Consider the following 27272-nt stretch of genomic DNA (forward strand, 5'->3'; position numbering starts at 1 on the left):
ATTAGCATAACTTATCCATTTGTTGTTGTGTTGTTTCAGTTGTGCCTGACTTTTCTTTTTTTTTCAAAGATTTTTTTTAATATCAATTTGTTTATTTTTAGTTTTCAACATTCACTTCCACAAGTTTTTGAGTTCCAAATTTTCACCACATCCTCCCCCTCCCCCCACCCCAAGATGTCATGCATTCTGAATATCCCTTCCCCTAGTCTGTCCTCTCTTCTATCTCTCCCCTCCCCTCTTCTCTGATCCCCTTCCCCTTCTATTTTCCTGTAGGGCAGGACAGACTTCTGTACCCCATTTCCTATATTTCTTATTTCCCAGTAGCATGTGAAAACATTTTTTTAAAAAACATATGTTTTTAAAACTTTAGGTTTCAAATTTTCTGTCTTCCTCCCTCCCCACCCACCCTCAAGCAACTCAATATAGGTTGTACATGTGCAGTTATGCAAAACACATCCATAGTAGACATGTGAAAAACGAACTCTATTTCCCTTAATCCTATCCTGCCCTCCCATTTATTTTATTCTTTCTTTTGACCCTGTCCCTCCTCAGAAGTATTTACTTCTGATTACCCCCTTTCCCAATCTGCCCTCCTCTCTATCATCCCCCTGTTCTCTTGTCCCCTTCTCCCCCTATTTTCCTGTAGGGTAAGACAGATTTCCATACCCAATCAAATGTGTATGTTATTCCCTCCTTAAGCCAAATCCTATGAGAATAAGATTCACTCATTCCCTCTCACCTTTCCCTGTTTCCCCTTCCACTGTAAGAGACTTTTCTTTTGTTTTTTTTTGTGAGATAATTTACCACATTCTACCTCTCCCTTTCTTCTTCTCTGAGTATAATCCTCTCTCATCCCTTAATTTTATTCTCCAGATATGACCCCTTAATCTTCAGCTCACCCTGTGCCCTCTATCTATCTACATATATCTACATATAATTTTTTTCCTCCAACTACCCTGATACTGATAAAGGTCTCACGAGTTATAAATATCATCTTTCCATGCAGAAATGTAAACAGTTCAATCTTAATAAGTCTCTTATGATTTCTCTTTCCTGTTTACCTCTTCATGTTCCACTTGAGTCCTGTATTTGAAAGTCAAATTTTCTATTCAGCTCTGGTCTTTTCATCAAGAATGCTTGAAAGTCCTCTATTTCACTGAATGACCATTTTTCCCCCTGAAGGATTATACTCAGTTTTGCTGGGTAGGTGATTTTTGGTTGTAATCTTATCTCCTTTGCCTTCTGGAATATTATATTCCATGCCCTGCGGTCCTTTAACGTAGAAGCTGCTAAATCTTGTGTTATCCTGATTGTGTTTCCACAGTACTTGAACTGTTTCCTTTGGTCAGCTTGTAATATTTTCTCCTTGACCTGGGAACTCTGGAATTTGGCTATAATATTCCTAGGAGTTTTCCTTTGGGGGATCTCTTTCAGGAGGAGATCTGTGGATTCTTTCAATTTCTGTTTTGCCCTCTAGTTCTACTATATCAGGGCAGTTTTCCTTGATAATTTCTTGAAAGATGATGTCTAGGCTCTTTTTTTGATCATGGGTTTCAGATAGTCCAATAATTTTTAAATTCTCTCTCCTGGATCTATTTTCCAGGTCAGTTGTTTTTCCAATGAGATATTTCACATTGTTTTCTAATTTTTCATTCTTTTGGATTTGTTCTACTGTGTCATGATTTCTCATAAAGTCACTATCTTCCAATTGCTCTATTCTAATTTTTAAGGAAGTATTTTCTTCAGTAATCTTTTGGACTTCCTTTTCCATTTGGCCAATTTTTCTTTTTAGGGCATTTTTCTCCTCATTGGCTTTTTGGACCTCTTTTGCCATTTGGGTTAGGCTATTTTTTAAGGTGTTATTTTCTTCAGTATTTTTTTGGGTCTCCTTTAGCAAGCTGTTGACTTGTTTTTCATGGTTTTCTTGCATCACTCTCATTTCTCTTCCCAGTTTTTCCTCTACTTCCCTTACTTGCTTCTCAAAATCCCCTTTTGAGCTCTTCTAAGGCCTGGGACTGATTCATATTTTTCTTAGAGGCTTTGGATGTAGGAGCTTTGACTTTGTTGTCTTCTTCTGGTTGTATATTTTGATCTTCTTTTTCACCAAAGTAAGATAATATAGTCTGACTCTTTTTGCGCTGCTTGCTCATGATCCCAGCCAATTACTTGAGTTTTAAACTCTTTGTTAAGGTACGAATCTGCTTCCAATGTGGAGAATGTATTGTCCCAAGCTTCAGGGGGTTTGTACAGCTGTTTTCAGAGATACTTGTAGGCCCCTGTAAATTTTCAGTTCTTCCAAGGTGGTATGATAAGGGGTGAGGTGTTTACTCCTTTCCTGGCCTGCGACTACAAGTACTCCTTTCTGTCCTGTAATTGTGAGGAGGGGCTCCTCTCCACAATCACTACAAGCTCCACCAAGCCAGCGCTCCTCCTCACCCCAGCGCTGCCACCCAGAACTGTGGCCCAGATCCAAACAGGGACGAAGCAAGAGATTCCTGCCTCAGCACTGGCAAAGAGATCCCTGCGATTCCTCTCTGATCAGCCACTGGATTCCCTCTCAGTCTGTGGGCCGGAAGCTGAGGAAGTAGCTGCCCCCCCAGGGCCACGCTCTTGGGGAATGGAGCTGAAACCCTGCCTTCCTTTCTCAGCACCGACAGAAACAGACTTTTCCCACTGACCTTCTAAGTTTTCTTTGGCATTGGTGGATTGAGGACTCTGGAAACTGCCACAGTGGCCCACGATTCAGTCCTCTGAGGCCTGCTCCAGGTTCGCGGCAACCTGCACGCCCATGCCACGCTGCGCTGCGCTCCCAGCCCGGCTTGATACACCTTTCTGATGAATCATCCAGGTTGTCTTGGGCTGGAAATTTGTTTCACTCTGTCTTTTTGTGGGTCCTGCTGCTTCAGAATTTGTTTAGAGCCATTTTTTATGAGTATTTGTAGGGGTTTGGAGGAAAGTTCAAGCAAGTCACTGCTTTCACTCTGCCATCTTGGCTCTGCCTCGTGCCTGACTTTTCATGGCCCCATTTTCTTGGCAAAGATACTGAAGTGGTTTGCCATTTCCTTCTCCGGTCCATTTCACATATGAGAAAGCTGAAGCAAACAGGGTTAAGTGACTTGTGTAGGGTCACACAACTAGTTAGTGTTTGAGGCAGAATTTTAACTCATGAAGATGTATCTTCCTGATTCCAAGCCCAGCATTGTATTTACTATGCTACCTAGCTGCCCAAACTGATTCATACATCAAAGAATAAATAAATCTGAAATTATGTACCATGGATAGCTCTTGTTGACCTCTCCTTTCTGCAAAGGGATGAGTTGGTGAGGTCTTCTCCTATGTCTTTGGTTGAAGCAGGCTTGTTATTTATAATTTGGAAACATTTGCTTTTGTTTTTTTCATGATTGGTCTTTTTGTTTACGTTGTTATAGTTATTATGCATATTGTTTTTAGGGTTTTCTTGGCAAAGATACTGGAGTGGTTTGCCATTTCCTTCTCCAGCTCATTTTACAGATGAGAAAATTGAGGCAAACAGGGGTGACTTGCCCAGGATCACACAGCTAATAAGTCTCTGAGGCTGGGTTTCAGTTCAGGTCCTCTTGACCTCAGGCCTGGCACTCTATCCACTTTGCCACTACCTGCCAACAACAACAACAACACCCCCAATCAATAGGCATCTGCTTTGTTTCCACTTTTTTTATTATCACAAAAAGTATTGCTTTAAATAATTTGGAATATACAGGGAATTTCTTCTCATCGGTGGTTTTAAGCCTAGTAATGGAATCTCTGGGACAAAGGGCGTGGACAGTTTAGTCACTTTATTTGAATAATTTTAAATTGCTTTGAATGATGATTATACTGATCCACAGTTCCACCAACAATGCACTAGTATACTTATCTTTCTATAACCCATTCAACACTTACTATTCCTTTGACCATGTCTCTATTGACAAATGCTTTTGGTCACATATTTTATTGTATATATGTATATATGCATGTGTGTGTGTATATATCCATATCTAGATACACACACACACACACACACACACACACATACATACATACATATATATGTAAACAAATTATCTGGATAACTTGGATACCAAACCCCCAAGGACAATTTTTTCCCCCATTCAACAACTTCACTTCTTATCCTAAATGTATTAATTTTGTGCAGAAGTTTTTTTAGTTTCATGTAATCAGTTCTCCATTTTATCTCTTATAATTGCTTTTATCATTTGTCTTGGAAAATGTATATGTGTATTCATATATGCATACATATACACATATATCCCATTTATAGCTCTGAAAAGTATATAATCTGCTTCTCTTCCAAGTTTTTTAATGGAATGAATCTTTAATATTAAGGTCCCATATTCATTTAGAATATGTTATATAATAGGGCTAAAGATATTGATCTAAGACTAATTTCTGTCACACTGCTTTCCAGTTCACCCCCAAATTTTTATTAAATAGGGAATCCTTTCCTAAGTTGTTTGTGTCTTCTGGTTTATCAAACTTTGGTTTACTGAGTTCTATTGATTCTGATTCTCCCTTCTCTTGTCTGTTTTACTGACCTACTCTTCTATTTTTTAACCAATACCAGATTATTTTGATGACTACTCTTTACTGAGATAATTGAGTGGTTTGCCATGTTTTTGTTTTTAATATGATTAATTATGCTTATTTTCCTAATGTTGAACTATCCTTGCATCCTTGGTGTAGATTTATCTTGGTCATAATTCATGATTTTTTGGGGTGAATTGCTGTAATCTGTTTGACAGGGTTTTGTTTAAAACTTTTGAATATTCATTAATGATATTGGTTTGTATATCTCCTTCTGTGACTTTTCCTTCCCTGATTTAGATATTAGGATTCTATTTGTTTAATAAAAGGAACCTGGTAGAACACTTTTCTCAATTTTTGAGAATAATTTGTGTAGTATTGGTACCAATTGCTTTTTAAAAGTTCGATAGAATTTTCCTGTGAATATACCAGGACCAGCAATTTCCCCCCCTTTTCCCTTAGGTAGTTCATTACAGCAAGGTTGATTTCCTTTTCTGAGATTGGATAGTTTAAGATCTCTATTTGGTCTTCTGCTAGTTTGGGTATTTTATATATTGAATTTTCCTCTATTGCTTTTATGTTCTCATTTTTGATACATATAATTGTGCATAGTAGTCTGATAATTATTTTTATTTCTGGTTTTATCTTGTTTGTTATTACATTTATTTGATTTCCTGCCCCTTTCTTTTTAATCAGCTTGGTTAAAGAGTCACCATTTTGTTAGTCTAAAAAAGGACCAGCTTTTGGTTTTATTTATAATTTCTATAGTCTCTTTAGTTTCCAGTTTTTCTATTTCTCTAATTTTCATTTTCTCCTCTTCTGTGCTTATTTTGGGTTTATTGTTGGATTTTGAATTTTTAAAACACATATTCAGTTTATTGATTCTGTCTTTTTTGTTAGTGTATATTTTTAGGGATATGGTTTTTCCTCTAAGGACTGCTTTAGCTACATCTCAGAAAATTCAATATGTTGATTCATTATTATAATTGTTTTTCACATAATTATTATTTCTACAATTTGTTCTTTGACTCACTCATTATTTAGGATTTCATTGCTAAGTCTCCATTTGGGCCTGTGTCTTTTTCTTTATACTCCCTGAACTGATTAATATTTTTATTGCAAACTATGGTATGTAAAAGTTTTGTTGACTATTTTCACATTTTCATATTTGCAGTATCTCTGTGTAGATTATATACATTTAAGGCCCTCACCTCCCATTACAGAATCTCTCTCTCCACCCCTCCCCCCCAACCATGGGAGTATTCTTCAGCAGGAAGCCCTCCCACTCCTGAATCAAGATTTCCCCCTTTCTTCACTCCTGTTTCAATTACTCCCTTTGCCACCTCACTCCATAGCCCTCCTTCTTTCTGAAAGACCACAGGAATTATTTGCCCTTCGTGGTTTACTATTGTACTATTTACATGGTTTACTGTGTACCTTACATACTCCTCTCTACCCTTTCATATGCTTTCCCTTTCTATAGTTTAGTCCTACACACAAAAACAAACAAACAAAAAAACCCGAAATAAACATTGATTTGCTTGTAGGCAACTTGTTGTAAAGTCCATCACTTCTTCGATTTAGGAAGAAATCTCTTCCTGGTCCCACTGTTGTTGTTGTTGTGTTATTGTTGTTAGTCCCATTAGCATCTTTCTAGGATAATTTATTTTGTTATCTGTGTCTTCCTTCTTTGCTGTATGTGTTTACCTTTCTTGTATTTCTGTTGTCTGGTATTTTTGCAAAGCAAATCATTTGCTCAGCTCTGATTTTCTTTGTACAATGCTTCCAAAGACTCTTTTTAAATTTAATGTCTATCTTTTCCATTAATGATTAGGTTCACATTTGCAGGGTATTTACCTTAGGTTGCTTCTTGAGCTCCTTTGCTCTTTGGAGCACGCTATTCCATCTTTCACTTTCTGGTGGGGACAGAATAGTCTTGTGTTATTCATATTTCCTCTCCTTTACATTTCAAGGTCTTTCTCCTGGTCACATGTAGAATTTGTCACTGGAATTCTTAAATTTAACCATATATTTCCTGGAATTTGGGGTATAGGTTTTTTTCCCCCCTGGAGGCTATCTGTGTATTCTTTGTTTCCTGTGTTCAGAAATTTAAAAAATATTCCTTGCATTACAGGTTCAGGCTTTTACTTCTTTTGGGATACCTACAGTCCTTAAGTTGTTTTCATACATGCTGTCGTCAAGAGCAGTTTGTTTTGCTGGAGAGAGAACACATTTTCTTTGAATGTTGTTGCTTTTTCCTTCACTTCAGCCAGATTGTCTTCCACTTCTGTGTATCTATGTTCGCAACCAGTTCTCTCTTGTTTCTTGGGAGAGACTCTTCACTGTGAATTCAGGTTTCTCTATTCTTCCAATTATTTCTGTTGTGCAAGCCATAAATTCTGCTTTCATAATTCTTATTTTTTTCTTGAACCCTTCAGAATCATTTTTCTCTGTTTCCATGCTCTCTTGGGACTCCACAAGGTCTTCTGCCTCATCAGGTGTTGATTCATTTTCCTTTGTCTTGCAATAGTTTTTCTGAGATATTTGCACTCATTTAGATGTCCTGGAAGCTATCTATCCTTCCATTGTTTATCTTTTCCCTGTTGATTTATCTGCTTGTGTGCAAGATTTTTAGCTTTTTTAAAAATTCAGTTTTTAGTTCTGAATTCTCTCTTTCTCATCTCCCTTCTCCCATCCATTGAGAAAGCAAGAAAAACAAAACCGCTTACAAACATGTATACTCGAGCAAAACAAACTCCTGCATTAGCTTTCAAAAAAAAAAAAAACCAAAACAAAACATGCTTCAATCTGTACCTTGAAGCTATTATTTCTCTATCCAGAAATGGCTAGCATGTTTCATTATTAGTCCTCTGGAACCATGGTTGGTTTCATTGTGTTGATTACAATTCCTAAGTCTTTCAAAGTTGGTTTATTTTTACAGTATTGTTATTATAGAAATTATTCTCCTGGATCTTTCATTTCACTGTGCATCAATTCATTCAAGTCTTCCCAGGTTTTTTTGAAACCATCTCCTCCATCATTTCTTACAGTACAAGAGCATTCCACAACATACATATACTATAACTTGTTCAGCCATTCCCTGGTTGATGGGCACTCCCTCAGTTTCTAATTTTTGTCACCATGAAAAGAGCAATATAAATATTTTTGCACATATAGGTCCTTTTTCTCTTTTTTCATATCTTTGGGGAGTAGACCTAGCAGTGGTATTGCTGGGTCAAAGGGTATGCACAGTTTAATAGGTTTTTAGGTATGTGCTCAAGATTTTTAACCGAATTTTCTTCCTTCTGAGATCTTTGGTAATTTCAGTCTTTCCCCTCACATTCCTCTATCACTTACTTTCTGATTCATTCCCCTTTATTTGCAGATCCCCTAAGAGATAGACCTCAAAGCTATCTCAGCCTCCTCTCATTCTGGATAATTCATTTTTTTATGGCCCAAGTCCCTGCCCAGATGACTTCTTGGGGCACAGAGCTGGCCCCATCTGGATGTCAATACCCTTTCCCTGAGGCCTTGTACAGCCCCACATGCTCTGTCTCCCTACTCTAGTTTCTCCTGGTCTTAATTTTCTGAGTCAACCCACACAATGACTTCCATGTTCCTATACCTCTACCTCCTCCACTTAGGAGGTGGGCAGGAATTGAGTTCTGCTGCTTGTTTCCACAGAATGATGGAGATGAAGGCAAGTACAGAATTTGTTGAAAGAAACTGCACTACCAGGAATAAGAAAATTGATGAGTGAATCTTCCAGCACAAGTATGTGATCCCCATTGCGTGGCCCCACCCAAATGCAGGGCCAGTAGGAGAGTGGATGCTAATTGACCCCAGTAAGGATTAGCCTTTTTTGCTGTTAACTCATAGGACTGTAACCCCTTTGGTATTCTTAGTGTCTTTGCCTGTGGATACAGCTTGCCATAATTAGTTTACCTCTTGTTCATATTTCTTATGAAATTAGGAGAAGATGGGATTTTGAAGGCTCAAGAGGAACAGAGAAAATGTCTAGTCCTTCATTTTTGGTCACATAACCCCAGAGGCACTCAGGAGGTAGAATCTTAAATATTTCATATATTCTGTAGATTTTGCATGGAATTTCTCTATCTCTTCTCATTGAGTTTGTTGGTAGTATATAGAAAGGGATCTGATGATTTGTGTGGGCTCATTTCATATCTTGCTATATTCTGTGACTTTGCTGAAGTTATTGCTTCAATTATTTTGGTTGACTCATCAGGGTTCTTTATGAAGACCATCATATCTGCAAAAGAAAAAAAATTCCTCTTTGCCCATGCTCATCCAATTTCTTTTTCTTGTCTTACTGCTATAGCTAGCATTGCTTGCACTATGTTAAATGATACTGGTAATAATGGAAATCCTTGCTTTACCCCTGATCTTATTAGAAAGGTCTCTAGTAATCTCCATTACATACTTTCCTGGCTCTGTTTTAGATAAATACTATTTATCATATTGATGAAAGGTCTATCCATTAATTCCTACACTTTTTAACCTTTTATTTTTAAAGAGAAATGTTTGGTAGCAGGAGTGTCAAACTCCCTGAGAGGAGTTAAATGCTTTTGTATCAGATTAAAATATAATTGGGAAATGTTTAGCAAAAGAAATAAAAATACAATAAAACATAATATTAATTTGTGATTTCCTAAGTCTATATTTGACACCACTGATTGGTAGTGTTTTTTGTTAAAAGTTTTTTCTCAATCTATTGATGCAATTATGTGATTTTGATTGCTTTTGTTATTAATATGCTTCATTATGTTTAGAGTTTTCTTAATATTGAATCATTCTTATATTCTGTATGTAATCCTGCATACAGGTTGTTTTTTCTTTTTCTCAGTGGAATTAGTAGGAGAAGTGGGAGGGAAAGAAAGCACTTTTTCATTGATTGAAAAAAATTAAAAAATAAAACCTGTCTGGTTATAATATGCAATATTTTTCATGTGGTATTATAACCTCTTTGACCACACTTCATTTAAATCATTTGCATCATATCAGATTGGCTAACATGACAAAACAGGACAATGATAAATGTTTGAGAAGATGTGGGAAAATTGGAACACTAATGCATTGTTGGTGGAGTTGTGAAATGATCCAACCATTTTGGAGAGCAATTTGGAACTATGCCCAAAGGGCTATAAAATTATGCGTACTATTTGACCCAGCAATACCACTTCTAGGTCTGCATCCCAAGAATATCATAAAAACTGGAAAAGGACACACATGCACAAAAATATTTATAGCAGCTCTTTTTGTGGTGGCAAAGAATTGGAAATTGAGGGGATAACCATCAATTGGGTAATGGCTGAACAAATTGTGGTATATGAATCTAATGCCATACTATTGTGCTATAAGAAATGATGAGCAGGCAGATCTCAGAAAAACCTGGAAAGACTTACGTGAACTGATGCTGAGTGAAACGAGCAGAACCAGAACGCTGTACACAGTAATAGCCACATTGTGCGATGACTTTGATAGACATGACTTTTTACAGAAATGCAAAAATCTAAGACAACTGCAAAAGACTCACAATGGAAAATGCTATCCATATCTAGAGAAAAGACTACAGAGTCTGAATGCAGATAGAAGCATACTATCTGCTCTTCTTTTCCTTTGTTTTGTTTTATTGCTTCATTCTCCTGATTCCTCCCATTAGTTCTAATTCTTCTTTACATCATGACTAATGGGAAAATATGCTTAACGTGTATGCATAAATAAAGACAGTATCAGATTACACTCTGTCTTGGGGTAGGGGGGAGAGGAGTAGGAGTGGGAGAAAATTCAAAACTCAAAATCTTACATAAGTGAATATTGCAAACTAAAAATAAATTATCAGAAAAAAATAAATTATTTGCATCAGTATTGATTAGGGATATTGTTCTATAGTTTCCATTCTCTGATTTGCCTCACCCTGGTTTAAGTATCAAGATCATATTTATTTCATAGATGTAATTTGATAGGATTTCTTCTTTTCCTATTTTTTCACTTTATGTAATATTGGACTTTGCTGTTCTTTGAAGGATTGATCAATTTCACTTGTAAATACACATTGTCCTTGGGTTTATTTTCTTTGGAAGTTCATTTATGGCTTGCTCAATTTTTTTTTTCTGAAATCAAATATTCATCCTTGTTTCTAATAATTGTCTTAATTTCTTCTTCAATTGTTGTGATTTTTCCTTCTTCATTTTTTGACAATTTGGAGTTCTTCTCTCTTTTAGAAGTCAGTTTAGTTAATAGGTTATCTATTTTATTTCCCCCCCAAATAGCTTCTAGCTTTGTTTATCATTTGGTGGCTTTTTTTTTGCTTTAAATTTTGTTAATTTCTTTGATCTTCAGAATTTTTATTTTTACACTATTTTGACTGGAAAACACTTCTTGCTGAAAGTAAGTTTTTAGAAAGCCAATAGGCAGATGTAAGAAGGAAGGAACGGTAAGCAAGACTGGTCATTGAAAAGGTTTAGCTGGGAGATGGAGAGTCACTTTTGAGGAGCTGCAAGGCCAATGTTGCTGAATCATAGAGTACAAAAAGAGGAGTAAAGTGTAAGAAGACTATTAAAGTGGGATGGAGAACATGGTAAGGGGCTTTAAAACCCAAATGGAGGATTTTATATCTCATCTGGAAGGTGACAGGGAGCTACTGGAATTTATCAAGTAGGAGGGGTGCCACAGTCTGATCTATGCTTTAGGAAAATAAATTTGACAGCTGAGCATCAAGGACGGTCTGGGATGGGGAGAGACTGGAAGCAGGCAGACCCACCAGAAGGCTATTGCAATAGTGCAGGACAGAGGTGATAAGGGCCTGCACCAGGGGGTGACAATGTCAAAGGAGAGAAGAGGGCACCATAAGAGTAGGTATCATCCATACTAGGTCCCCCCACTTTCCTTCCTTTCACTCACTACTCAGTTTTCTCCAATCTGGCCTCAGACTTCATCATTCAGGTGAAACCACCCTCTCCAAAGCTACCCATGATCTTTAAAATGCCAGGTGAGTTTTGCTGAAGCCATATCCATATTCTGCATGTTCTCCAACATTCTGTCATGAGCCCTCTTCTCTGCTCCACCCTCTTGGTGACCTCATCTACTTCCATGGGTGGGAGTCATCTGGAGAGATGACCTCTTATCTCCAGCCTCGGTCTCTTCCCTGGGCGTCAGTCCTGGACCACCAACTGCCTATTGCACATCTCAAACTAGGTGTCCCAATGCTACCCCAAACTCCACACATATAACACTGTATTCAATCATCCTTCTCCCCAAACTCTTTGCTCTAGCTTCCCTATTAGTTGTGGGCATCACCATCATTTGTCCAGTCTCGCAGTGACACTGTCGGCCTACATTACACGTTCAATGCTATCACCTCTTGTGGTTTCTAGGGCAAGGGGAAGGGAATAATCATTTCCAGAGTGCCTGCTATGTACCAGGCATGGTGTTAAGCACTTTACAGATGTCATCTGCTTTGATGGCAAAAGCCCTGGAGGTGGGTGACGCCGTTAGAGTGACCATTATCCACTGCCCGCAGCTGCCCAGGACATCTCTCCACTACATCTGATGCCTTCTCTCCCTTACACAGCGACCACGTAGCTCGGACCCCCATGATGATTCTTCTCATTGTTCTCCCCACTCTTGTCCATTCGTGATTCTCCTTAAGCAGGGGGCCTGATGAAATCACTCCCCAGCTCAAGAACCAGGGGCTCCCTTCGTCCCCACTCCCCCCCCTCCGCCCGCCCCTCAGGCGCACGAGCCTGGGGTGGGTGGGGGTACATGTGTGTTTGTGTGCTTGGATAATTTAGGCTCGCTAGGTCCTCCCAGACCTGTGTGGGGTGGGGCCTTAGCTTCGCACATAGGCCCCACTCAGGGTCCTCAAGCACACAGCAGGCTCTCAGCGAAGGCGGAGGCGCCTTGACCGAAGGCTCGAGGGGTGGGGTGCGCCCGGACCCCGCCCTCTGCCTCTTGCGCAGCCGCAGCTGCCGACCGTACTCGGGCGCGCTCGTACCGGAAGTGGTCCGGCCGGGCCGGTTAGGCGGTGACTCTACACAGCCGGAAGTCGGAGCCTGCGGCGCCGGGAGGCGGCGGTGGCGGCGGCGGCGGCGGCGGGAGGAGGGAGGAGGAGGGGCCGGGACCGAGCTCAGGCCCGAAGAGTCCGAGGGCCGCCATGGCGACAGGTGCCGACGTTCGCGACATTCTGGAGCTGGGCGGGCCTGAGGGCGATGCGCCGGGGCCCATCAGCAAGAAGGACATCATCAACCCGGACAAGGTGCGTCTGCGCCTGCGCGCTCGGGCGGGGCGGGCGCCGAGGGGTGGGACCAAGACCGCCTTCAGGACCGAATGCGCCTGCGTGATGTGGGGCGGCCGACCCCCAGACGGGGCGGGGCCTTGCGCGCCTGCGCGCTGTGGCTGGGCGGGGCCGGGAGAAGGGGCGGGGTTTCTGAGCATCCTCCTGGACCTGCCCCAGGCCTGTTGGAAAGCCAGGCTGCCAAGGGAGGTAGTGAGCTCCCCGTTTCTGCAGGGCTCTAAGCAGACGCAGGTCGACCCCTGCTCAAGTGGGGGCCAGTCTCCATGCCTTTTGAAGGCCCTTTCAGCTCCTGTGCAGGAGGGGCTGATGGCAAAGGTGGGGCTGAGAACAGGGGCTGGGGGAGCCAGGCTGGAGGGGATTGGGGGGGAGGGGCCCCCTGGCCTGGTCTCTCCACTTGAGTCTTGGTCCCTCCATAGAAAAAGTCCAAGAAGTCGTCAGAGACGCTGACGTTCAAGAGGCCAGAGGGCATGCACCGTGAGGTCTACGCTCTGCTCTACTCCGACAAAAAGCAAGTGGATTCACCCCCTCACCTCCCCATCCCCACCACTCCTAACTGCATTCCCCTTTTCCTCCCTGAGCAACTGAGATGCCCAGGTATCACCTGTCCTATCTGCCTGAGGCTTCTTCAGGGCTGGCCTTGGTGGGCCCCTTTCAGTCTCACTTAGATATGGGACAGCATTTCGAGGCTATCTTGTCCTTTTGCTGCTGGGCTTCTCTCCCACCTACTCACACAGCTATTCCTTTTCAGGGAGGAGGATAGAGGGAGCAAGGCGGGCTCGTGGGGCATCCCAGGGGCTGGCCTATAATCACCCTCCCCACTTCCCTGGCAGGGATGCACCCCCCCTGCTCCCCAGCGATACAACCCAAGGATACCGCACGGTGAAGGCCAAGCTAGGGTCCAAGAAGGTACGACCCTGGAAGTGGATGCCTTTCACCAACCCTGCCCGAAAGGATGGGGCCATGTTCTATCACTGGCGGCGTGCAGCCGAGGAGGGCAAGGACTATCCCTTTGCCAGGTTCAATAAGGTGAGGCTTCCCTGCTGCTGTGCTCACTGGGGCTGGCTCACATTGATGTTCTGGGCTGTCTCTGATTCGGCCCACGTAAGCATTTGGTTTGGCCCAGCAGGCATAAAAGACAAGAGCAAAACAGTTTCTGTTCTTACACAACTCCTAGACTTTGGAGAGGTGTCACCAAGGGGAGTGCAAACTGATGGCTCGGGGAAGGCCCAGGAAGGAAAGGTCATTTGCAGTTGGGTGGTTTCCATGAAGGCTTTCTAGAGGAGGTGGTTTTTGAGCTGAGTCCTCAGACGTGGGGAGGACCTGGTACACGGGGTGGGATGAGCTGCGGAAGCATAGGAGACCCCCTGAGCTGAGGCATGGATACAGCGGTACAGGGGATCATGTGGTTGGGCTGCTGAGGAGGCTATGTGGGTGGCTTCTGGAAGCTGTTGGCGGGACAGTTGTGTAACTTTGTGTAACAGCCAGGTGGTTGAGGTCCTTCACGGCTGGCTCCAAGATTGGAACTTCTAGGAGGTGGCTGGGAGCCACAGGAGGATTTTGGGTCCTGAGTAGGGATAGAAGAGGTTCTCATTTAATCCTGGCATCTTAGATCCAGAGCTCTGAGGAACCTCAGAGGTCATTTGTCTCCAACTCTTTCATTTTGCAGATGAAGAAACTGAGGGAGATGAAATGATTTGCCCCGAGTCACCCAGGTAGTATGTGTCAGTGGGAAGAATTGAACCCAGGACTTCTGCTCCCACAGCCACCATACCAGCAAGGTCTGCATAAGGGAGGTTTATCTTGCATCCTTTTATGGATGGATTGGACTAGGGAGGTAGGGTTGGTAGTGAGGCCTGAGGGGAAGCCACTGGAGAGTCCAGGCAGGTAGCAGAGAGTGCCTAGGCTGAGCCGGTGGCTGTGAGGAAGGAGACAGATCTAGCAGGAGGACAGGATGTGGTGACTGGCTGCACATGAGAGAGGATAGAAGAGGGAAGATCTCCCATTGCTACTTGGCCTCTTATCATCCCAGACGGAAGTCCTTGTCTCAGATTTTACAGACAAAATTGAGACTTATTCATGAACTCCCTCTTCTTCCCTCTTCCTCCTCATTTCCTGTCCCTCAAGGGCCTCCTGCCACTTTCCCCTCCTTCACCCCTGTCTCACACGAAGAGGTGGCCTCACTCTTGGCCAGGGCCAAGCACTCTGCTTCTTTAAGAGATCCCATTCCATCCTGTCTCCAGCAGATTGTCCTCTCTTTCATCCCCACTCTCTCACTAGTCTTCAGTTGTTTTCCTGTCTACTGGCTCCTTCCTTACTGCCTACAAACATGCCCATGTCTCCCCTACCCTGAAAAGATCCTCTGGCCCTTCTGGGGCTAAGTTCTCTCCAGTCACTCTTAGGTTCTGCATTCTGCCTTCCAACCTTCCCGCTTACAAAGAGCCCAAATGGAATGTCTTTTCTCAGTCCTCGTTCTTTCTGCTCTCTCTGGAGGCTTTTCTTCTGTATATCGCCCTCTTCTCCTGGATATCTCCTCTGGATTTTTGTGGCCCTGCTCTCCTGGTCCTCCTACTTGTCTGATCACTCCTCAGGCTCCTGGGTTGAATTTTCATCCAGGTCGAGGGTTAACTGTGACTATTCCCTCAGGTCCTCTTCTCATCTCGTGTATATCAGGGGTCTGGCCTGCTGCCTGTTTTTGTCTGGCCTTTGAGCTATGAATGATTTTTACATTTTTAAATACAATAAAGCTTCATTTAGAATGTAGAAACCACTTGTAGCGTGGACTTGCCAGGAGAGGTGGCAGACACATTTTTGGTGTCTTTGGGTGGAGTTGGTACTTGCCAAGCCCTGCTGTGTCCCAGGGCCCTTGGTGATCTGCTCAGCTGCCGTGATTTCAGACCTCATCCTCGGCAGATGATTCTCAGGATCGGTATACCCAGCCCTAGCCTCTCTCGACCGCCATTCTTTCATCTCCAGCTCAAGCTGGGTGTCCTGTAGACACCTTAGACTCAGCGTGCCTCACGTCGAAATGCTCTCCCCACCCAGACCTTTCCCTCTTCTCGGCATCATCTTCCCAGGCAGCCGGGCTTATGTCAAGGTGTCGGCTCCTCGATCTCTTATCTTCCACATCGCTCCGGCTGGCACGTCCTGTTGATGTGACCTTTGCTGTGGCTCTTGCCCACTCCCCCTTCTCTGACCTCCATTACCTCACCCAGGACTCTCCACTTTGTTGTCAAGGTGATACTGTAGAGTCCAGCGACCCTCTCACCTCCCCTGGAGTCCAAAGCATTTCACAGCCCGGCCTGTTCCTCACTTGCTAGTCTTCTCGGCCTTTACCCCCCTCTGTGTATTCCGTGATTGGCTTACGCTGGCCCTTTTGTTGCTTCTCTCCAGACTCTCTGGCTGTGCCCCATGCCTGGCATGCCCTCCCTTCTCATCTCTGCCTCCTGGCTTCCTGAAGATTCCCCCCTTTTACAGGAGCCTTTCCTGATCCCCCTTAATTCGGGCACCTTCCCGCTGACATTTCCTTTAGTGAACTTACCCCTTGTTGGCGCCTTACTGTTGCCTGCTGCTCCCCCCGGGCTCTCCTTTGAGAGCAGGGCCCAGCTTTGGCCTTTGCACAGTGCCTCTAGCACTAAGATGTTTTCTGGTAGCTGCTAGCAGAGAGATTTGGATGCCAGGAGCATCCTAGAAACGAATGCCCAGTTTTTCCAGAGGCCTCGTTTTCAGGAGCAGGCCCAGTTTGTATGCCAAAATGTGATGTTCGTAGCGGGTCTTGTATTAACCAGCACTTGGCCATGGGCTGTGTGGTTAAAATCATGTGTATGCTTCCCGGCCCCCCAAATCCAGCCATTCTGAGCATTCTGCCTTGTTTGTACAGCTGAGGAGGAGGATGATCAGACCTCACGGGGCTGTGCCAGAGCACGGCTTCCCAACTCACCTGCCCTTTATAGGCCCAGGCCTGTGTGTCAGGGTGGTTCTGAGCCATGATCCCATCAGTCAGTCTGCCCCGGTGTCAAAACAGACACGGTCCTAAAGCAGGGGCCGCCGAGTGGTGTACCAGGCCTGGAGTCAGGAAGACCTGAGTTCACACCCTGGCTTGGACACTGCCTAGCTGGGTGACCCTGGAAAGTCACTTCATTTCTGCCTGCCTCAATTTCCTATGTAAAACAGGGGTCACAATCACACCTACCTCCCAGGGTTATTGTGGGTGACACAAAGCAGGCCTTAATAAAGGCTTGTTCACCCCCTCCCCTCCCTCATCCTTTATCCCTCATTATTGTAAGGTGGGAATGGGACTCCAGCTTCTCACCACAGGCTGCTTGTTCTCCATGGGGACCTTAACGTTAGTCAGTTACAATGGTTATATCACCCTCTACTCATATTTGATCTAGTTTGGGCCCAGTAACATTGCCTTTTGAGCTAAGTACAGATGAGAAAACTGAGGCTGGGGGGAAGGGGGAAGGGGTTTAAAAAATATCGATCAATTAATTTTTAGCATTCATTTAAAAAAATTTTGAGTTCCAAATTTCTCTCTATTGACTCTCTCCCTCCCCCCATTGAGAAGGCAAGCAACAGCCCATCATACATATAAAGTCATGCAAAACATTTCCATATTAGCCATGTTGGGGGGAAAAGCAAAACAAAGTGAAAAAAGGTCACTTCAGTCTGCGCCCAGAGTCTGTCAGTTCTCTCAGAGGGGTCCTGTTCACATGGCAGCCCAGCTGCCCGCTCGACCCTGGGCCCTAGTCTAGGTGTTGTTCTCAGGGCGGAGCCGGGCCCCCCAAGAGGTTCAGACCAGGTGCCTACTATGTGCTTGTGCCTTGGAGGAGCCGTCCGGATAAAGGAGGTGCTTGGCACCATGGAGATGGGTGAGCTCACTGAGGGCTGAAGACAGCGGAAAAGTGACTCCCCCTCCCTGGACCTGATTTCCTCCAGGGAGGACTTTTTGGCTTGTCTCCTGAACGCTCTCCTCTGCTTGTTGCTACTACCCAGTTTACAAAGCGCATTTCCATCCATACATCCATGATCTCCTTAGGTCCCCATCTGTATGGGAGCTCAGCAGGGGACCATTCTGACCACTTTACAGATGGGGCTGCTGAGGCTTAGAGATTGGCAGGGCTGGGCCACACACCCTCTGACTTCCAGGCAAATCACATTCCTGCCCCTTTCCAGCTGTAACCCTTTGTCTCCACCTCATGCTGTTACTGTGTGAGTTTAGTGTGTGACCTCTGTGCCCAGCTGGGGTGTTTAGGCCCAGCACTGTGCTTCCTGTGGAGGAGAGGTCCCAGCTTACCTCTGCTACCCCCAGAGACCTGGGAATCAGAGTGGGATCTCTAGTTCATCCAAGGCCCTAAATGGGTTTTTATGTGCAGTCAATCGGGATTAAGTGACTTGCTCGGGGTCACATAGCTAGTAAGTGTCAAGTGTCTGAGGTTGGATTTGAACTCAGGTCCTCTTGACTCCAGGGCTAGAGCTCTATCTACCTAGCTGCCCCCTAAATGGTTTTTTTTTTAAAAAGGGATTATTTGTTGTTGCTTTAACATCCTCATCATTTCCCAGTAGTCCTCACCCCCCTCATCATCCCCTGTAACAAAGTAGCCAGCTGCTAATCTTGTACCAAAGCCAGGCTAACTGAAAAGCCCCACTGTCTGAGAGGTGTGCAGCGTTCTGTATCCCTAGGTCCCCCCTTTTTACTGAGCAGATGGAGGTAGATTCTGCCGTGCAGAACCAAGATTGTTCATTGCAGTTAGCCCAGATTCAGGAACCCTTCAGTGTTGGTTCTCACTGACATCGCTCTCTCGGGTCTGCTGCTCTCCTGGCTCGCCTTTTCTTTGCTCGACATCAGATCTACAAACCTCACCATGCTTCTTTGAACATCTCAGCTTTGCTATCCTTTAGTGTTCATAAACCAAAATCTGGTCATCTCTTCCCCAGTCCTCATTTGGTTTCCAGTGTTTTGCTGCCAAGGCCTGCCTATCGATATTGTGTTATATGTCAGTCAGTCAGTCAGTCAGACAGCAGCTGTTTCTTGAGCCCTTCGTGAAAGCGTGCTGACCCAGGCAGGAGATGGTGAGCTCAGTGAGGGCCCGAGACCACAGCCTAGATTCCCTGGTATGTTGAAGGGCACCAGGAAAGGGGGCTGTTTGGGTGCAGCGCTCCAAAGAATCGGTGAGCTGAGTAAGAATAAGGACGTGGGGAGAGAGCTGTCCTCTGGGACAGGAAGCAGAGGAGCTCATGAGGGGCGAGGCTAGCTGAGGGAGTGCCAGTGTGGCAGCCCCTGATCTCTCCCTGTAGTGGGACCAGAAGTCATTATCTGTGAACGAGATGGGCAGGCGGTGTTGGGGGAGGGGCTTGTGGAGGACGGTTGCCGTGTCCCTTCACTCCAGAGGCCCCCTCTCTCAGGGCATAAATGCCGGTTGTCGGGCCCAGGTGAGCCATTGTGACGGTTGTGATGTTGAGGCACCACAGAGAGGGGGGAAGGGCAAATGCGGTGCTGATTTCCAACAAACAAAAAGCCTGAGCTTGCCTTCAGCTCCCGGGGAATTCTAGAGAGTGTCCTGAAGGGGGAGCAAGCAGAGGGAGGCCCCTGACCTTCTGCCTCCTCAAGGCTGGGCCTGCCGGGCCTGGCTTCTCCCCTTGGTGGAGCAGATCGCTGCGCCAGGATGTGAGAGCACTTCTGAGGACAGAGCTCACCTCGGTTTCAGCAAGGCTCTGATGAGGTCTCAGAATCTTCTTGTGGAGAAGATGGAAGGATGCGGATTCGATGGGGACCCAGTCAGCAGGCCTCCAAGGGGAGTGGGTGATTGAGGGTCAGCGGGGAAGGGGTTCTTCAGTGGAGAGCCCCAGGGATCAGTACTGTCGGTTGTTTAGCATTTTTATCAGTGACTTGAAAAGGGGCGTGGATGGCATACAGCTGGGCAGGAGAGCTTACCCAGTGGAGGACACAGCCCATCCAAGCAGAAGCTGGACAGGCTAGAGCCCTGGGCCAAGTGGAAGAAGATACAATTGATTAGGTATAAATGTAAATAAAGTCTTACACTTGGCTCAAAATAATTAATGTCACAAATGTAAGACGGAAGACAGGCTAGACATCAGGTGTTCTGAAAAGGATCTCGGGGTTTGACTGGACCTCTAGCTCAGGAAGCCCAGTATGAATCATGTGGGTGATGAGGCAGCATTAGGAGGGGCAGAACTTGCTGGGATAGAGGGGTGCTCTGGTCAGGCCTCATCAGGAGTGTTTGATCCCGTTTGAGTGAGCATCTGGAATGGGGGAGGGCCCCTGGCATGCTGAGCCTGGATGACAGGAGATTCAGGGCTGATGTGGGGGAGAAGGCTTGGACTTCTTGGAGGGCTCTGGAGAGTTGCCAGCGGGCAGCTAGGTAGTGCAGAGGATAGAGTACTGGCCTTGGAGTGAGGAGGACCTGAGTTCAAATGTGGCCTCAGACACTTGACACCAGCTGTGTGATCCTGGGACAAGTCACTTAACCTTGATCGCCTCACCAAAAAAAAAGAGAGAGAGAGAGTTGCCAAGAGGCGGACTGGCTTTCACATTAGGAAAGACTTCCTCGGGGGAGAGCCATCTCATAGTGGGAAAGGCTGCGCCGAGCTGGGAAGCCCCTTTTTAGAGGGAGGACTCCTTTTATGTGCAGTTCAGCCTAGAGGCCCAGGAGGTCCCTTCCAGCACTCCGATGGTGGACCTGGGAATGTCCATCGTGGTATTTACCTCTCAGAAGGAACGAGGATGTCAGGGTTCTTTGGTGCTGGCCATCCCGTGCACGTTGGTTACTCACTGTGCTGGTTTCTGAGCCTGGTGTTTCTTGTAGAGGGTTTCCTCTTTATTCTCTGTTCCTGTGGATCTTCTCTCTGGGGGAGGCCTGCCTGGCCCACCTTCCTTCCCATCAGAGTTGGCTCCTTTGCTCACTAAGTTCCTAGCCTCATTAGAATGTATCTTCCTTGGCTTCTCCTTTCTGGGGTAAATGGAAGAATGCAGTTGGCTGAATCCTCTAGTTGGGCATCACTGCCTGCCTCTTCTAGGCCCCAGAACAAAGGGAAGAGTCCCACTTTTGGCTTTGTCTTTATTTTCCCATCTTTCCAATCCTCCCCCTTCTTCCCTTGAACCCTGGGGCGTGGGGGCATCTCTGTGCCTTGTGACCCCGGGTAGGACAAGGCAGAACACTTCCAAAGCTGGCTGGCTTCCCCTGGGCTAGCTCTCATGTTTAGGAAGCTTTCCCTTTTATCTAGCCAAAATCTGTGCCTTCTCTCTGGTTCCTGGAAGAAGGAGGCTAATCCCTGCCCTCGGGTCCCCCTGGTCCTCTCTTCTCCAGGCAGAATCTTCACCCTTCTGCTTGCTTTCTGCTAAATGTCTTCAGTGTCCTCACTCAGGGCTGACCCCGGTCCTGGAGATGTGGGACGTCCATGGTGTGAATCCATGTAATGCCTGTCTGGCGAGCCTCTGCTGCCCTTTGGCGGTCCCAGGGCGGCATGGCTAGCTGCCTGCCACGTGGTCCTGCCCAGGGGCTGAGGATGGAGGGCAGCCTGTGGGGCCTGTGCTCAGGTGTGCCTCTGCTGGGGGAGCTGGGCGCCCGACATGCGGCCGTCTCTCTCCCAGGCGGTGCAGGTGCCTGTCTACTCAGAGCAGGAGTACCAGCTGTACCTGCACGATGACGCCTGGACCAAGGCGGAGACTGACCATCTCTTTGACCTGAGCCGGCGCTTCGACCTGCGCTTTGTGGTCATCCATGACCGCTATGACCACCAGCAGTTTAAGGTCAGTGGGGGCGGGGCGCACGCTGCTTCCCTGGCCAGGCCTGCAGAACTGCAGAGACTTTCTGTCCAGCCTGGCTCTGATCCAGAATGCTTAGACAGCAGCCTGACAGATGGCCGGGTAGCCTCTGCATGGTGTTCTCTCCCCCAGGGCAGCTGTTAGAAATCTTTGCCTCCCTGCAGTCTTGCCCCACGGCTCCTGCTTCTTTCTTTCCTCTCCTTGGCCCCCATCCTTGCATCCCCCACGCGGTAAGTCCAGTGTTCCTATCCTAAAGGGTCCCTTCCCTGACATTTCTGACGTGTCCCTTCCCCATCCCAGAAGCGGTCGGTGGAGGACCTGAAGGAGCGGTACTATCACATCTGTGCCAGGCTGGCCAATGTCCGTGCCGTGCCAGGCACTGACCTCAAGGTGCCTGTGTTTGATGCCGGGCATGAGCGGCGGCGGAAGGAGCAGCTGGAGAGGCTTTACAACCGCACCCCTGAGCAGGTGGGGAGCCCCTTTCCCTGTGGCTGTGCCCTGTCCTCCCCTCCCAGCAGGTGAGCCCCTCCTCTAGCCTGTAGAGATGCTGGCCGGGACCCTCCTGTCTCAGGGTGCTCTGGTGGGGAGAAGCTGGCCTTAGGCCTGACCCTCTGAAGAGGAAGAACAAGGCTGCCTTCATTTTGGGGCAGCCTGGACAGTTAGATGTGATGGAGCAAGCAGCTGTGTGCTGGTGAGGCAGATTGTTTTAGAATGTGCTCGACATTTTCTCACTTTTCCCCCTTAATCCTACAAAATTATAAAGTTGTGCCCTGTGGAGGGGGATCGGCGCTCTGGGCATTCCAGCTCTTGTTTCTCCTCATTTAAACAAGTCAGGCCACGTGGCTGACGGGACGTCTCTGTGGTCTGATTGTTCTGGACCCCTCCCTGTGCCTGCAGGTGGCCGAGGAGGAATACTTGGTTCAGGAGCTCCGCAAGATTGAGGCTCGCAAGAAGGAGCGGGAGAAGCGGAGCCAGGACCTGCAGAAGCTCATCACCGCCGCCGACACTACGGCGGAGCAGCGGCGCACAGAGCGCAAGGCTCCCAAGAAGAAGCTGCCGCAGAAGAAGGAGACAGAGAAGCCGGTGAGCGGGGCGAGGGCAGGGGCACATCACCTTGGGCCTTCTGGGCCATGGCCTGAATGCCGACATCCTACGCAGTCCTGCCTTTACCTCCGGGGCCCTGAAGGCCAGGGCGGCGGCTCCCCTGTGTCCCGAGGCTTGTGGGCGCCTAGTTCCAGAGATGGAAGAGGCTTCCTGGGCAGCTGGGCCAGCTCCCTTGCTTTACAGAGGAGGAGACTGAGGCCCAGAGAGGAGAGTAATTTACCTAAGGTCACACAGGATTCGAACACAGGTTCCCTGCCTTGAGAGCCATTGTTCTTTCCATCGCACCCCCGGCTCCTTCCACCCATCCTCCCAGGGCAGGAATTCTAGGCCCCTCACCGTGCTGGCTGCTTTGGTGTTGGTCAGGATCCCTCTGATACTGTGATGCCAGATGAGGTCTGTGCAGACAGGGATCGTCCCCTCCTCCCTTCCCCTTTCCCTGGAAGGGCCTCTTCCTGAACTTGTGGGCCATGAAAACCCCAGAGCTTTCTTGCAACATCAGCTCCCCAGACATGTACCTCTTCTCTTTCACTCCCCCGTCCCGGACTTGTGCTTTATTGCACTCAGGGGGCTTCGTCCTTAATGCTGGCCCATTGGCCTTGGTGGGTGCAGAGCAGTGCCCTGCTCCCTCTCCTTTCTCTCTTGGCCTCAGTTTCCCCATCTATAATGGTCTAATATAATGATATAATACAAATGAGCAAGTTTGGGTTCTGAGAGAGGAGAAGTTGCAAAGAGGTAAACTGGGGCTTAATGTCAGGAAAAACTAACAGAGAGGTCTGCCTCATGATGGGAAGGGGCCTCACAAGGTGGCAGGTTTCTCTTCAGAGACATTGTAAGACCCTAATCCTAGAGCTGGGAAGGACCTGAGAGGGCACCAGGTACAACCCCCTCACCTTACAGAGAAGGAAACCGAGGCCCCAAGTGAGGTCACACAGGTGAGAAGTGGGCGACCCAGGGTCATTGCATTTTGTCCTTCATCCCTTGCCCCTCTTCCTTGAGGGGTCCAAGCAGAGGCTGGCTGACCCCAGGGCAGGTGTACGGGGACGAAGGCCCTGCTTCAAACCCAACGTTAGATATGCACTAGCTGTGTGACCCGGGGCAAGTCAACCTGTCTGCCTCAGTTTCCTTATCTGTAAAATGGGGCTAGTAGTAGCACCTCCCAGGGTTGTTGTAAGGATCAAATGAGATAATAATTATAAAATGCTTTGTAGTAAGTGCCATGTAATGTTAGCTACTATCACTGTTAATTATCAGGGCTGCCCTTGGTTGGGTGCAGAGGGCCCTTTCAGCCCTCAGTGGCTGGTCCTGGGTGTCTGCTCCTGACCCTGCTCAGACCTGCCTGTCCCAGCTGTCCGGGGGGAGGAAGCTGGAATCGATTGTGGGGTGGGCTACACAAGGTTGCTTCCACTTGCTCCTGTAGGGTCAGGGCAGAGGAGCAGGCTTTGATGTGATGGAAAGAATTCCCCCAGGTGTGAGTCACCTGAAGCGCGCAGGAGGCTGCCTGGAAGGCTGAGCAGCAGTCCCTGGAGGGCGAGGACCCTGGGTGGGCCTGTTGCTCTGGTCCCCCTCCCCCCATCCTGGCCTGTCTGATCCCTGCTGTCTCTTCTTCCTTTCAGGCTGTCCCGGAGACAGCCGGCATCAAGTTTCCCGACTTCAAATCTGCGGGAGTCACCCTTCGTAGTCAGAGGGTAAGTCCTGGACTCTGGTCCCCTCACCAGGTCTTGTCTCTATCCACGTCTCCCCAAGTCAGCTTAGTTTGTGGGCAGCTGTGGTAGGGCCACGGGCTGGGCATTGCCTCACCTTGGCTGGCCGGAAGTCACTAGCCGTGGGACTGCTGCCCGGCAGTGGCCTTTGGTGGCACTGGTCGGTGGGGGCCAGCCTTGCCGAGGAGGTGAGTGATGGACTCCTCATTTCAGGCTGATAACGTTTCACCGAGAGCAGACCCCCTTCATCCATCTTGGAGATGGACGGCTCACCCGTTAAATGCAGAGCTAGGATCAGTGGGCCCTGGCACATAAATCATAACATTTTCTTAATGATGGTGAAATTAGAATATACTCTGCTCCCCGGCCAATGGAGTCTGCCCGGCTGCCCGCTAGCTGCCAGGTGGAACCAGGAGATAGAAGAGGGGGTGGTAGGCTTGCAGGGGTGAGACGGAGCCGCTGGGGGAACGGGGCTAGCTTTGGGATGAGGGATAGCCTGCTCCCTCTCGCTGTTGATACCTGGTAGAGAAGGTGCTTCTGTGAGGCTGTGTCCTCCTCTAGGAGGCCCCGTCCATCTCCCAGCCCTGGCATGTCTGCCCCCTCCCTCTAGCTCACTCTCCCTGTGCTCCTCAGGAAATCTTTCTTGGGCATGGATGTGGCCTTCTGGCCTTGGCTCAGAACTTCCCAGATTCCCTCCTGCTTTCTGGTATTCTGGATTCTCTCCCCCAAGTCTGTCACCATGGCCCCAGCCCAGCGGGGTGACACTGGTCCTGGGGCTCTGTCCGGGCTTTGCCTCCTGCTGGAATGGCCCCCCCCCTCAGGTCCTTTGCCTCTGTCTGCCTTGCACTGATGCCCTGGTGATCCAAGCTTGGTCATTCCTCGACCTGCCCTGAGACTGAGCAGCACAGTGAAGCAGGGACCTTGTCTGGGACCAGATCTCCATTCAGTGTCTCTTCCTGGGCCTGTGCCAGCTATGGCCAGGGGAGTGACCCATGCTGTGAGGCCATGTTGTCCTGCTGCCCTCTCTGCAGCCTTTCTCTGCTCCTGGGCCTTCTGCTTTCATGGGGTCTGGGCAAGGTGAGCAGGGCTGAGGTGGAGGCTGAGCAGAGCTGTGATCCCTGGTGCAGATGAAGCTTCCGAGCTCCGTGGGACAGAAGAAGATCAAGGCTTTGGAGCAGATGCTTCTGGAGCTGGGAGTGGGTGAGTGTGGGTCTGGGCCCAGGCTGAGCTAGAGGTTGTGGGAGGTGCCAGACCCGGCTTGGAGGAAGAGGGATGGAGGTGGGGAGAGGGGAGGAGCAGAGGATTGAGGTTCACCCAGTGCCCCCAAGGAGGAGGTCCCTAGGCCGTGTGGGATTTGGGGCTCTTAGGGGAATCCATCCTGGGTTTAGGGTTTCTGGTGTGGGACTTTCCCCTCCCATCCTAAAGTTAGAGTATACTCATATAGAGTTGGGGAACCTGTTGACCCTGCCTTGGAGCACTATACTGGCAAGTGGCCCCCAGACCCAGCCACCCTGTAAGCACTGGGATTCAGGCCCCTGGGCAGAAATGGCTTCCCTTTGATTTAGGGCTTCTTTGAGGGAAGAGACTATGTATGCATATGTGTAGGGTGAGGGTGAAAGAGTCACTAAGTAATAGTTCCTTTGAAAAAGCTCTGGGAGTCAGAGTGGCCCCCTGGCACTTTGTGGGTCATGGGAAAACCGGATACGGAATAGGCCCTTGGGCAGCGCTTTGAGGAGTAGGGAGCTGAGGGTCCCAGGGCACTCAGCCCTGCTCAGAGCCCGCCCCGCGTGGAGTCTTGTGCCCGGGTCTGAGGAGGACATTAATAAAGTGAAGAGTGTCCAGAAGAGGGCAGCCGGGGTGGGGACCCCGGTGATGGTGCTGGGTGGAGGGAGAATCTGCCTGGATCTGCCGGGCCCCAGCGGCAGGGCAGGGGGCGCCGCTGTTTCGTTCCCCAGAGCCGCCCCCAGCCCACGGCCAGTGAGAGCCCCGGGAAGCCTTGGGCGTGGGGAGGAGCTTTCGGAGGCCCTGTCCATGCAACCCCCTGTGTGTGCCCCCAGAGCTGAGCCCCACGCCCACAGAGGAGCTGGTGCAGATGTTCAATGAGCTGAGGAGTGACCTGGTGTTGCTGTATGAGCTGAAGCAGGCCTGCGCCAACTGCGAGTACGAGCTGCAGATGCTGCGGCATCGCCACGAGGCCCTGGCCCGAGTGGGGCCGCTGGGGGCCGCGCCCCCGCCCCCACCCCCGCCCAGCGCAGAGCCGCCACCCCTGCCCAGCGACGGGCCAGGCCCCGACCTGGCCAAGGACACTATCATTGACGTGGTGGGCGCACCCCTGACGCCCAACTCGGTGAGCACTGCCCCGGGGCACCGGTGGGGGCAGGGCCCCCAGAGCAGCCCCCACCCTCCATCCCCTGGCCCGCCAGTGACTGCCCGGATGACCTGGGCAGGCTGGATTCTTGGGGCCTCAGTTTCCACCTCTGTCCAAAGCGGGTTGGGTGCTCAGGCTGTCTGGGGACTGTGAGGGACTCCCAGCAGCTCACTCCCTTCTCCCCCCTATTTCCCCCTCTCCGGACAGAGGAAGCGACGGGAATCAGCCTCCAGTTCATCGTCAGTGAAAAAGGCCAAGAAACCCTGAAGCTTCGAGGCAGGGGCTGGGAGTGCCTGCTGCTGAGGGGCCTGGGTGGGGGCCTAGGCCGGACCAAGGCCAGGACTGGTTTTTGGGGAAGGGGTCTGTGTAAATAGAGCAGCTGCTGCTTGCTGAGCCGGCCCTGCTTCTCACTCTCTTCTCCGTGCTGGGTTGGAGGGCTGG

At 48.1% G+C, this 27272-nt stretch overlaps 1 protein-coding gene across 1 annotated transcript; it reads left to right on the plus strand.

Moving 5' to 3' along the window:
* Positions 1 to 12623: 12623 nt before the first annotated feature.
* Positions 12624 to 27224, plus strand: DMAP1 (DNA methyltransferase 1 associated protein 1). The gene is made up of 10 exons (XM_020987549.2): positions 12624 to 12838; positions 13294 to 13385; positions 13708 to 13903; positions 21486 to 21644; positions 21960 to 22127; positions 22557 to 22742; positions 24377 to 24448; positions 25591 to 25663; positions 26521 to 26810; positions 27039 to 27224. Exons 1-10 carry the CDS (start codon positions 12737 to 12739, stop codon positions 27096 to 27098), a joined length of 1398 nt encoding a protein of 465 aa, XP_020843208.1. The 5' UTR covers positions 12624 to 12736; the 3' UTR covers positions 27099 to 27224.
* The last annotated feature ends 48 nt before the right edge of the window (positions 27225 to 27272 follow it).

Source organism: Phascolarctos cinereus, unplaced genomic scaffold (assembly GCF_003287225.1).
Source record: "Phascolarctos cinereus isolate Bilbo 61053 unplaced genomic scaffold, phaCin_HiC Scaffold_5;HRSCAF=322, whole genome shotgun sequence".
Taxonomy (NCBI): domain Eukaryota; kingdom Metazoa; phylum Chordata; class Mammalia; order Diprotodontia; family Phascolarctidae; genus Phascolarctos; species Phascolarctos cinereus.

Coding starts and splice junctions, on each gene's coding strand:
- DMAP1 (XM_020987549.2), top strand. CDS start 12,737: ATGGCGACAGGTGCCGACGTTCGCGACATTCTGGAGCTGGGCGGGCCT. Junction 21,645..21,959: donor ATGACCACCAGCAGTTTAAG/GTCAGTGGGGGC, acceptor TCCCCATCCCAG/AAGCGGTCGGTGGAGGACCT. Junction 22,128..22,556: donor ACAACCGCACCCCTGAGCAG/GTGGGGAGCCCC, acceptor CTGTGCCTGCAG/GTGGCCGAGGAGGAATACTT.